We start from the raw sequence: 13,076 nt of genomic DNA, 5'->3' as shown, positions 1-13,076 counted from the left end.
ATCTTGCCTTCGTGTAATCATGTAATCATTTATTAGCAATTAAAAGCATCTAACTGTGAACTCAACATGAGTTCATTAAGTAGATCATTGTACCACATCATCTTGAAGTAATTCATTTATTTTTTACAGTGAACTCAAGTCCATTAAATATGACCCATTAACGATCATAAATTTATTATTATTAATAAATTAATAAATAAAAAAGAACGATTATAATTTTATTATTATAAGTTTGTCCTTCTTGAGAGAACTATCTAAATATATACGGACGGACGAATTTATTTGACTATCGTTGAAGAAGTTCTAACGTGATATTAGTTACTCAGAGTACACTTGAATACCAACACATTATTTATCATGACACACGACAACACTAGATATTATTAAGCTCTCATTCATTATGAAGCCATATAATATACTTTTACATGAGCAAATAGATATTATTAAGCTCTCATTCATTATAAAGCCATATAATATACTTTTACAGAAGCAAAAAGTTCATATTTTACATGAAATTGAAATGATACACTTTTACATAAGCATAAGACAAGTTCAACACTAATATCATACTTAACAAGGATTTAAAAAACATATTGACATGTGGCGTAACTGCGACCTCAATCAACGGTAGTCCAAGTCATGTCATTTTCAAAGATCCAGTGACAAACTTCAATCTGACCCGGACCAAAACCTAGAGCCACAAATGCATCATGAGTGGAGCTCCAAGCACTAGTATCCAAATGACATATAACAACACCATGATTAATCTTAACCTTTGACTTAGGCTCTAAAAGATCCGCTTCATAAACTCGAACATCTGGAACCGAATGACAATAATATAATAAATAAGGGAACAAACTCTGATGACACGACACCGATTGTGTCACTTTTCCACCGTTTATCCCTTTAACCCGACCAACCATAACATTTTTACCTGATCCATTTACATTTTCAATGGACCGAACTGTCAAATTACGGCCCAAAACAAAAGTTGCAAAGTCAATCATGTCCTCAATCGAACCCACACAACGCTTAGTCTCACCTTGGCTAGGAGACCTCTCGCACTCACTCAACGCATCCACTATCATCTTTTCTATAGAGGATTTCTCAGCCACCCTAAAAACATGCTTCATCTCATTTAACTTGGAGGATGCAAATGGCAATTTAGTCAAAATAGATCGGGGCAAAAAAGACCTTTTTGGTAATTTATCCACTATATCCGGCATTGGCATAACCGTCCCTTCCTTCAACATCCCTTCGCGGAAAAAATTACCAGGCTGAACCCAATTTTTTACCAAACTACCATTAACGGTAACAGAGTTAGTTGAAGAAGATTTAGTATAACTAGAAAATGAAATACCATTTTTGGAGTAATCCTTGAGGGGGTTACCAACACCGTAACTTTTGAAACTCATCTTATGATCTAAATCAGCTTCTTTACCATAGCCTTTAAAAGTGTCACTTCCTAATTTTGGAAAACCAGGTTTACGACCGTAGTTATTGAAATCAACGTGGATTCCAGCACGTGAACTTTCACCGTACGAATTGAACGAATCACTACCAGCATTAGCTTCGTCTCTGTATTCTGTGAACTTCTCATTCGCACTGGAACTTCCCTTACCGTAATCCTTGAAATTATTAACTGGATTGTTCAGATTAAAACCGTAGTTCGTGAAAGTATCGTTAGCGCTCGTACCTTTTTCTGTATAGGAAGAGAAATCGGAATTGAAGACGTTAGCGCTTGTTCCGTACGCCGTGAAACGGTTAGCGGCGCGGGTGGAATCTTTGCCGTAATTTGTGAAACTCTGGTTACCGGCGTTTCCGGCTTCGCTGTAGCTTGTGAACGTTTGTTCTCTTCCGGCGGTGGAAACGGAGTAGGTGTTGAAATCTAGGTTAGGAACGTTTGAATCTTTAGCGTATACTTTGAAATCGCCTGATCCGGCGGCAGCGAAGGTTCCGTAGGTGTTGAATTTCTCTTCCGCCGCGTTAGTGTTCTCCGCGTAGGTAGTGAAGCTTTCATTGTGGCTAGCGGAGTCGCGGCTGTATGTTCGGAATTCATTGAGCTCGGCGCTTAATAAACCGATGGAGTAGTTTTTGAACGAGCTGAGTCCACCGGGTTGACTCGTTCCGTAGTTAGTGAAATTCTCGGCTTTGTTGTAAACTGCGAAATCAGTGTCCTTAGGGAATTTCTCGAGGCTTGGATTTATGTCTTGGAAACAGAGGAGGTGTGCGGCGGAGCAAAATTCCGGCAACTTTGTGGATAGCGTGTTGGCGGCAGCGTGTTTTGCGAAAGCCGCTGCGTCGACGGCGCTAAGCGGCGAAGCCTTTGAAAAAATGAAGGATGGTTTTGGCAAGTTGTTTTTTATTACTCTGTCCCAATAGCGAATTGCGAAGGCCTTTGGAGTGAACGGGTTTTGGTTTTTCTCTTTTGCATTATCAATTGCTAAACAAAACTGCATTGTTATAATTAGGGACTAAAAGAATTAGAAAATAGATTAAAAATTATTATTAAAAGAAACATCAAACTAAGTGTAAGATAGAGTGTAGAATGCAAAAAATAATTAATTAAATGCTTACGGTGAGTGTGGAGAGAAGGATGATGGTGAAGATGAAGAGGGTGCGAAGTATGTTGTGACTGAGTTGTTTCTGCATTTTGAGAGTGTTGCTGATTTAGTTGTTGATGAATGTATGCAGTAATTTATACTAGTTTTTTTTTTTTTTGGTATAAAGATACTAGTTTTCTTGTCTTCCAATCGAACTATATTACATATCTAGTTACGATTAAGTTTAGTATCGGCACAGTGCAGTATAATGGATCACTCAGATGTTTGTGTTTCTGATTAGTTTGTATCACTGTGCAGAGAGAACAGAAGAAGGGAGAATTCGAAAATGAATTCTCTATTTTTTGTATTTGGCGACCTTAATGCATTTTTAAGTAAAATTAATAATTAAAATTAAGTATTTAAAATTATTTAATTAAAATTGAGTATTTAAAATTATTTAAATAAAAATAATGGTTGATTAAGAAAAAAATAAATACAAAATCACTAAATATATGAGAATGATACGTAAATTGACTTTTTTTATTTAAATAACTCTTTTTTGAAAAAAAAAATTTCAAAATACTTCTATTTAAAAATTAAATATTAAGATGTCTTTTTTTTTTTTTTAGTTATAAGTCGTCATCAAATGATGATTTCTTTAATTAAACCAAAGTTCCAAATAGCGACTTCCTAGAGACTTTTAAAAATAAAATTTCTTTTTATTTTTTATTTTTATAGAAATAACAAAAATATTATATATATAATTAATATAATTCATAAAAATACATAAATAGAAATTTTAAATTACGATAAAATTTTAGTAAGTCCAAGTTCCAAATGGGGATTTCTCAAAGTTTTTTTTTTTTAAGAAAAATATTTATTTCAATTTTTATTGAAATAATAAAAATAATATATATATATACAATTAATATAATTCATAAAAATACATAAATAAAAATTTTAAATTACGATAAAATTTTAAGAAGTCAAAGTTCCAAATGCCGATTTCCCAAAGGTTTTATTTAAAAAAAAAATTATTTCAATTTGTATTGAAATAACAAAAATAATATATATATATATATATAATTAATATAATTCATAAAAATACATAAATAGAAATTTGAAATTACGATAAAAGTTTAAATTACATAATTTATTCATAAAAAACATCACAAATTTTACAAAAATTACGATAATTAATGTTGAAGGTGGCCTCCAGTACCACATTGTCGAGGTTTTCTCACACGTACGAGATTTTGACGACGCTTTGTTACATCACGAGTTTGTTGTTGTTCTTCTTCTTCTTGATCTTCGTCTTCTTGCTGTTGAAGATGTCTAGGAGGAAGTGCTGCAGAAGAACTACTTCCACGTTGAGTCCAGTTGGATTTTTGATTCAACGGAGTATATGCATTCCCAAAGCTTGAAATTTGAAAGTTTTGTTGACACATATTATTTAGTAACTGAGTAGCGGACTCGGGTGTATTATGACGAGTGTTGAACATGTTATACAACAATTCCTCTTCGCTTGATGCAAATGATAGTCGACGATTGTCTTCTTGATGTGGTTGTTGGCTGTCAAAATTAAATTGTTCCCATGACGTGAACACGTAAGATTGATGTGGTGTGGGTAAAAGTATGAGGATGTGGTGTGTGGGTAAAAGTATGAAGAGGCAGTTGAGTGTCAGAAGGTGTTGGTATATAATATTGATTTTGATGTGTTGTGATGGGCATTGATTCTTGGAAAAAATGTTGGCTAGATTGTGATGGAGGTTGGGGATGAAAAAAATGTTGACTAGATTGTGGTGGAGGTTGGGGTGGATTAACACGAGGATCGACCAATTGATTTTCTACAGAAATAGATCGTTTAGAATTTTTGCAAAATCAAACTATGTATTCATAACTTGGTTTGAATTCAACATTTAGAGGTTGACCGTGAAGAATATGATTCTCTCATTCATTTCACTATTTGTTTTCATTTTTGTAGAATAATGCTCAACTATAGTCAACTTGTTTATGCAAATCTACCTTATGATACTTTCTCATGTTCCTCAGAGGATGTGGAATTTCTTGAGGTAGTCCAAATTATAGTTTCACTCTATCAGTTTGATGCATTTCTATTATGTAGAAACAAATTAAATATGTAGATGCATTACATAGCCAATTATCTTCTAGATGATCATACGTTAGACGTAGATATGGCCTATAGAGAAACTGATATATAACAAGTTTTTTAGTAATATATGCATAAGAAAAATAAAATAAAATAAATAACGTAATGTTTTAGTATATTACATCGTTAACGGTCATGTGATCAATTTTTGATCAATATCTAGCGGTATGATAACGAGGTGTATCGCCAAATTTCATACCCTTTTCACTATATCTACAAAAATAAATTTGAATGTTAGTGAATTAATTAATAGTTTTATAAATATAATATTTAACTTTTTTTGGTATTTATCTTTTTGGGAATGGAAAATGAGGCTCAAGATTACTTATGGGTGCAAGAAATGACATATGGTATCATGCCCACGTTTGAACTAGATGTGAACATCTAATCGACATAACACCGAGTTCAAATGTACGACATAATTCTCTATAAAGTGTTGTCAAGTACACTAAACCTCAATTGTATTCTCCCGTCTCTCGCAAATCTCTCAACAAGTGCAACCACATAATATGTACTCTGTTGTGGGATTTGTCAAGCATTAATAAGTCGCCAATCAATTCTAAAATGTATGCTCTACAATGTATAATTATTTCTTCATTAGATGATTCTGGAGTTAACATGGAAAATATTTCTCTTAGCCATTTTAATTTTATAAAGTTCATTTTTCTTTGAGATTCAGGTGGCATGACTCCTAACAAATCTAAAAAATCATTTGTCCATGATACCATAGTTGATCCAGTTACAACTTTACCCCCAACACGTAAGCCAAGTAGCAACGCAACATCTTCTAATGTTATGGTACATTCACCCGTTGGAAGATGAAACGTGTGGGTTTCATGTCTCCATCTTTCAACTAAAGCAGTAATAAGTGAATTGTCTATTTTATAACTTGTTGTTTGTGATACGTTACCAAACCCGACTTGATCATAAACTTGACCTATTTATAAACAAGACAACACTTTGAATGACCAATAAAATATTATGCATGGCTTCACACAACAAGCACTTTAAAAATAAACACTTCTAAACGGAGAGACTGAACATGATGGCAAGGATTAGATTGGACGGATAAAAATTAATATGGGAAGACTGAACATATTTTTGCAACTTCCAAAATGAGAATATATTCATATTCTGATTCCATCTAAATCGCCATTTGGAAAGGCGATTTCTAAAAGCTTTTTCAAGGTCACCGTTTGAAATGGCAACTTGCCAAAGGAATGTCAGGAAGTCGCCTTTGGAAAAGGCGACTTGTAAGCCCATGCATGCACGATTGGATTATCACAAGGGAAATGCACAAGTGTTGACAACATTGCATGTATCACAATTGGCTGTCTATAATTGCATGTATCACAATTGGTTGTCTATAAGTATGATATATTATTTTTATTGCATTTCATCTCAATCTCAATATCTCACTTTCATATCAATGGCACCAAAAAATATAGTTTTTCTGATTTATTACAATGGTGAAATATGTGAAAGGCAAGATATTGGTAAATATTTCAAAATTGACGAAAAAAAGCTATTCGAGTTCATTTTGGATGCAACCTTACTTACTTGAAGAAAATAAATTGAAGCAAAGTTGAGGTTAGAAAATCAGAAGGTGTCTAATATAATTTTTCGACACCCTATCTCATTTGGACAAGACCTAGTTCATTATGAATTGTTAAATGTTGAAGACGACGAAGATGTTGAACTCATGTTTGATGTTCATAAACAGTGGCCGCAACTCGGATCTATCGAGTTATATGTCAAATTTGAGGATGGTAATCCATTATACGATGTTGGTCAACCATCATCCTCAACCACACCTCACCATGAATACCATTTTCAAACAAAAAACACTTATTCTTTTCAAAATTATGAATCTTACCAACCCAAACTATACCAACTCGAACCATACTTTGACCAGGCCGAAACATCTGAACCTGAACCATCTGAACCTGAACCATCTCATCTTGAACCATATATTCCACTATGTGAAATGGCCAATTTTGATCAACAAGAAATAAGTGAGGAGAGTGGAGAAGAAACATATTTTGATGAAGACGAGGACGATGACAATGGTGACGATCTAGAGCCAGGACCTCATGTAATTAAAACGACATACGATTCACCATTCCATATGCGTAATCTAAACTTGGATTATGCTTACCAATCCTCCAAATTTGATATGTCATCCAATGAACCACCTCCATTAGATGCATCTCTTGAGATTGGAATGAAGTTTAATAGCAAACCAGATTGTCAACTTTTAATTAAGCATTATCACATAAAACACTCCCTCAATTATCATGTAGTGCAATCTGATCAATACAGGTATGTAATTAAATGTGTGAATCCACAATGCTTGTTCAAATGCAGGGCTTCGTTAACCCAAAAAAGTAAGCAATGGGTGATTGGTCGTTTGAAGGGGCCCCACAATTGCGCAAATTCCTCTATGTCACAAGATCATACCAAGCTTGACTCTAACATCATATATGAAAGCATAAAGTCGCTTTTGAAAGCTGATCCATCAATTAAAGTGAAGATGATCATTGCACATATTCGGGAACGATACAACTACACAATCACCTATAGAAAGACATAGATGACAAAGAACAAAGCTATCGAAACGATTTATGGGAACTAGGAAAAGTCTTACAATGACCTTCCAATGTGGTTGTTAGCTATGTAAAAATTTCTTCCAGGAACTATTATGGAAATGAAAGTATCACTTGCATATTCTGATAATACTCTATTACAGGGGTTAAAAAATTTCAAACGGCTATTCTAAACTTTCCCTCCGTGCATATCTGGGTTTAAATTTTGTAAACCATTTGTCTCAGTGGATGGAACTTGGTTGTACGGAAAGTACAAGGGGACTCTTTTGCTTGCTATTACATAAGATGGAAACAAAAATACAATTCCCATTGCTTATGCACTTGTGGAAGGTGAGACATGGGGTGTTTGGAGCTTTTTTTGTTGAAAAATCTAAGAGGGTATGTAACACCTCAAGTCGACGTTTGTTTGATTTTAGATAGACACGAATCCATTAAAAGTGCTTATAATAATCCAAATAATGGTTGACATGATCCTCCGTCAACACATGTGTACTGCATCCGACACATTGCACAAAATTTCATGAGAGAGTTCAAGGACAAGGAACTTCAAAGAAAACTTGTTTGTATGAGTAATGATCTAATTCTTCTTAGTATATTTTCCACTTATCACTTTATCATATTTGATAATTTTTACATTACATCATTTCTAATAGGATATGCATTAAATGAGCCATCATTCAAATATTACCGCAATGAAATCAAGATGACAAATCTAGAGGCTTTAATATGGATCGAAAATATCCCCCTAAAACAATGGACTATGACTTATTCTCAAGGTCGACGATGGAGACACATGACAACAAACATTTCCGAGTCAATCAATGTAGCGCTCAAGGGTACACACAATCTCCTAATCACTACTTTGATATAAGCAACATACTATAGATTGAGAGTTTTATATGCAAAAAGGGGACAACAACATCAAACATCATTAGCTTTTGGTCGAGTGTACACAGACGATTGCATGGACAAGATTAAATATGAAGTTGATAAATCTAATACTCATTAAGTCATGCAATTCGACCGAAATCGTTATTCTTTCATGGTGCATGAAACAGTAAACCCAAGAGAGGTGCAACCAATTGGTCATTTTAAAGTCAACCTTTAAAGAAAATGGTGTGATTGTGGAAATTTTCAGGCTATACATGTTTCTTGTTCACATGTCATAGTTGCATGTTCTTATGCTCGTCAAAACTATTTAGTGCTTCTACCTAACATGTACAAGGTTGTTAATGTATTTAACATCTACAAAGAAGAGTTTCCACCTATACCTAATAAAGGATATTGGTCCACATATGAAGGTGAAATATTGTATCACAATCCTCAAATGCGGAGAATTAAAAAAGGTCGTTCAAATAGTACCCGTATTAGAACTGAAATGGACGTTAAAGAAAAAGTAACAAGAAAATGTGGACTTTGTCGGTTAACTGGCCATACTCAAAAATATTGTCCCAATGTTACAGCCAGCTCTAGTCAATTATCGTAATTTAAATTTTCTATTTATGTATTTTTATGAATTATATTAAAAATCTTTGGGAAATCGCCATTTGGAACTTGGGATTCCTAAAATTTTATCATAATTTAAAATTTTTATTTATGTATTTTTATGAATTATATTAATTATATATATATATATATATTATTTTTGTTATTTTAATAAAAATTGAAAAAAAATTAAAATAAATGTTTTCTATTTTTTTTTTAAAAAGCACCTTTAAGAAATCTTCATTTAGAATTTGGGCTTATTAAAGTTTTATCGTAATTTAAAATTTTTATTTATATATTTTTATAAATTATATATATATATATATATATATAATATTTTTGTTATTTCTATAAAAATTAAAAAAAAATGAATTTTTGTTTTTAAAAAGCCTTTGAGAAATAGTCATTTGGAACTTGGACTTCATCAAGGAAGTCGCCATTCCAAATGACAACTTATAACTAAAAAGAAAAAAAAATATTTTGATATTTAATTTTCGAAAGTTGGCTTTTGTACCCCCTCAATTAACCATGTACCCCCTCATTTAAAAATTTTATTTTTAAATGTCCAAACTACCCTTGTTAAAACTGTAAAAATTTAAAACAATTTTTTTTTACCGGAAATTTCAGAATGAATGAAATTTCCGGTAGTTATAAATGAATACCGGAAATTTCATTTGAAATTTCCGGCAGTTATAAATGAATACCGGATATATCTTTTTTGAAATTTCCGGTAGTTATAAATGAATACCGAATATTATTTATAAATTAATTAATAAAATAAATTATATTAATAATAATAATAAAAGTAATAATAATAATAATAAAGTAACGTAAATTATATTATTAAAATTTTATATATTTTTTAAATATTTTTATTATTATTTTTTAATTATATTAACAATATTTTATTAATTTTTTTATTAGATCGGAATAAAAATAGAAGAGAGTTGTTAAGAAAATAAGTTGTTATTTTATAAAATATTCGCAATAAAAATAGGAGTGAGTTGTTAAGAAAATATGTTGTTATTTTATAGGCAAAATATTAGGGACACGTTTTGTTTGTGGCACATTTAGTCAACCATTTGATTTTAAGATGAATGTTTGTGGCAAAATATTAGGGACACGTTTTGTTTGTGGCAAAATTTTAGGATGTATTTTTTTTTTCTTCAATTTAATTTTTTTTATTAATAGTATTTTGATTTTTTAAATAAATTAAAAATAATTATTAAAAAATCAAAATTCTATTATTAAAATAAAATAAAATACATTAAATTAGAGAAAAAAAATACGGTTAAATAGATGAGTCAAAACAAACAACTTGTTATATTATAAATAAAAATTAATAATAATAATAATAATAATGATAACTGCCAAAATGTGACCCCTCGTTGAAATTTCCGGTAAGTAATTTTTTGCAACTAAATTTTCGGTATTTATATTTATTACCGGAAATTTGGTCAATGAAACTTCCGGTAGTTGTATATTCAATACCGGAAATTTCAAATATTTTGAAAAATCCGGTAGTTTCAAAAATTTGCTGGGTTGCTCCTGCCCAAAAAGTTAAGCAGTGTACCGGAAATTTCAAATATTTTGAAAAATCCGGTAGTTTCAAAAATTTGCTGGGTTGCTCCTGCCCAAAAAGTTAAGCAGTGTACCGGAAATTTCAAAAAAGAATGAAATTTCCGATAAACAAACCGGATAATTGAAAAATCTCGTAGTTAAAAATGCATACCGGAAATTTCGAAAAATGAAATTTCTGGGAAGGCATCCGGAAATTTCAAATTTCCGGTATTGATTTTGAACTACCGGAAATTTCAATCCTCTTGAAATTTCCGGTAAAAACTTTTTTTCAGAAAAACTCATTTATGTTTTGATTTAAGGTTATTTTGGATATTTCACTCAAAAAATATTAAAATGGGGGGTACAAGTTTAAATAGGGGGTACAAAAGCTAACTTTCTTAATTTTCAAACTAGAATATTTTGGTTTTTTTTTTTCTTTCAGAAAAAGATTATTAAAAAAAAAAAAGCCCACGTAAATTCACCTTTAGAATTGCTGCCACTGTACCTATGAGACAATTGTCAAGGACGTGATTAAATACTATTGACTGCTAAACAGATACCGGACACGTTAGACAATCATTTCCATACACATTTTTTTATATACATTTGGATGCATATACGAAAGCACTCACTCATAATTTTTTTAAGATTAATATTTTACAAATATTTAATAGTTTTTGACATATTTTACTGTATATACAAAAAGCAATTTAATTTTAATAGTATTAAAATATATTAATTTTGTAATGTATATATAAGTTTTCATAATTTTAATTCAAACACTACAAAAAAGTATTTTTTAACAACACATATGATGCAACCATCTATTATTATTTATTTTTAAAAATAATTAAAAAAAGCAAAGAAAATACATTCAATTATAAAAAAAATAACATAATTTAATAGATGTACTAAAATAAATAACATGTTATATTTTAACATCTCCCTATATTTTGCAGCCTATAAAAGATAAATTAATAAATTTATTATATTTTCTTAACAATCCCTTCTACTTTTTCTGGAGATACCATGTCTAATTTTATAATAACACTGCACATAGGATCTGCTTTAGAGAAAAAGAATATCGCATCTCCGTTTTACTATCTCTAAAAACATAGAAAAAATAAAAATATTTTAGTATATAAATTTTAATTCAATATATACTGAAGAGTTTCAAATTCCAACACTATATGAGGGATTTAACCAAGGCTCCAACAAGTTAATACACAGATTCAACAACGAATGCTCCTTGTTCTTTTGGGTTTTCCTTCTTTTATGACCATGGAGAAGTGCTTTCTTCATTTTGGTCTTGTTTGAGCATTTAATTAAGATTAATAACATGGTTTACTCCTCTCATTTTGGTCTTGTTTGAGTGTTGCTACTGCTGTATATTTGACATCAATATTACTGGGATCTATTTCTTGGATATCAATATCACTAGGATCTATCACTTTGATTTCTATATTGTTAATTCTACTTAGTTAATAATCTTAATCAATCGTAAAAATGCAAATTGTGAACTTGAAAATGAAGAATAAAAATTTCTCATGGGAGGACTTTGTAAACTAGAGATTAAAAAAGGTGTTTTAATAGTTTTTTCAAAAAAAATAAAAATAAAAAAGTATTTTATCTATTAGATTCTTTTGTCTAATATTGTATGATTTCTAATTTTCTTTATTTGCATACGCCTTAGTTGGTTTGAAGATTTCAAGTAGTTTGTTCAAGCTAACTTAACCAAGTGCAGAAGCCTACTTCAATGCAATCATTAGCTTATTTTAGAGAATGACAAATTTTTATCCATTAATTACTTGGATGGTAAAAGCTTAATAAAGTCACTACAATTATTCTTGTTGTAACTTTGTTCTGAAAATTAAAGCTATGTTCTGTATCAGTTTCAGTTTTTTTATCTCTATTAATGACAATGATAATTGTAAAGATGACATAACTGTTCTTATAATCTTATGATTATCTATTAATACATGAAAGTATTTCTTTATAATATATTTTCATTGATATGCACATTGCATCATAGTTCTCGAGATGTCATTGTTGAGAGTTAACATTATTTCTTTATAATCTTATGATTATCTAAATGCATAAATTAAGTTAAGAGTTCAAAAGCAATTCAGCTTCTAACTAGTATCAAAATGACTAATCATTCACTTCATGTCTTTTGATTCGCGTGTTATTGATGGTGACAGATCATTCACATGGTGTTGTGCCTACATAAAGAACACATTGACATAATTGATGATTTTATATCAAAATAGGTAATAAAAAATGAAAAAGATTTGTGACTATAAAGATTAAGGGGAAGGGAGAGATGAAGCGGGAAGGGAGATTAGTTATTTCTTTGGGGATTTAGGGTTTATGAATTTGTGGATTTGGGAATTTGGAGAAGTGAGATGAAAAGATAAACCAAACAACATAAACATAAATGTGAGAGAAAATCCAAATGAAAAGAAAACGGAGGAGAATTTTTTTAGCTTTTTTTAATGGAATCCCACTTAAAGGGTAACGCTAAAATTATTTAAACAGATAAATGACTAAAACCTAAAAAAAAAAAGAATAAATCGTTAACCGAAATTAAATTAAGAGACTATAGGTGATATTTAACCTATATATTTTTTATATATATATATTTATATATATATATATATATATATATATATATATATATATATATATATATATATATATATATTAAATATT

General features: G+C 30.6%; 1 protein-coding gene across 1 annotated transcript; it reads right to left on the bottom strand.

Moving 5' to 3' along the window:
* Positions 1-374: 374 nt before the first annotated feature.
* Positions 375-2,872, bottom strand: LOC101490440 (polygalacturonase non-catalytic subunit AroGP2-like). The gene is made up of 2 exons (XM_004509769.4): positions 2,578-2,872; positions 375-2,453 (listed from the first exon to the last, which is right to left on the bottom strand). The coding sequence occupies exons 1-2, from the start codon at positions 2,650-2,652 to the stop codon at positions 618-620; spliced, it is 1,911 nt and encodes a 636-aa protein (XP_004509826.1). The 5' UTR covers positions 2,653-2,872; the 3' UTR covers positions 375-617.
* Between the last annotated feature and the right edge of the window lie 10,204 nt (positions 2,873-13,076).

This window comes from Cicer arietinum, chromosome 7 (genome assembly GCF_000331145.2).
Source record: "Cicer arietinum cultivar CDC Frontier isolate Library 1 chromosome 7, Cicar.CDCFrontier_v2.0, whole genome shotgun sequence".
Classification (NCBI taxonomy): domain Eukaryota; kingdom Viridiplantae; phylum Streptophyta; class Magnoliopsida; order Fabales; family Fabaceae; genus Cicer; species Cicer arietinum.
This window is presented reverse-complemented; position numbering and strand designations above follow the sequence as displayed.

Bases quoted from the DNA above. Each gene is read 5' to 3' on its own strand.
- LOC101490440 (XM_004509769.4), bottom strand. From the start codon at position 2,652: ATGCAGAAACAACTCAGTCACAACATACTTCGCACCCTCTTCATCTTC. The intron at 2,454-2,577 runs GTAAGCATTTAA...ATAACAATGCAG, and splicing joins TCCTTCTCTCCACACTCACC to TTTTGTTTAGCAATTGATAA.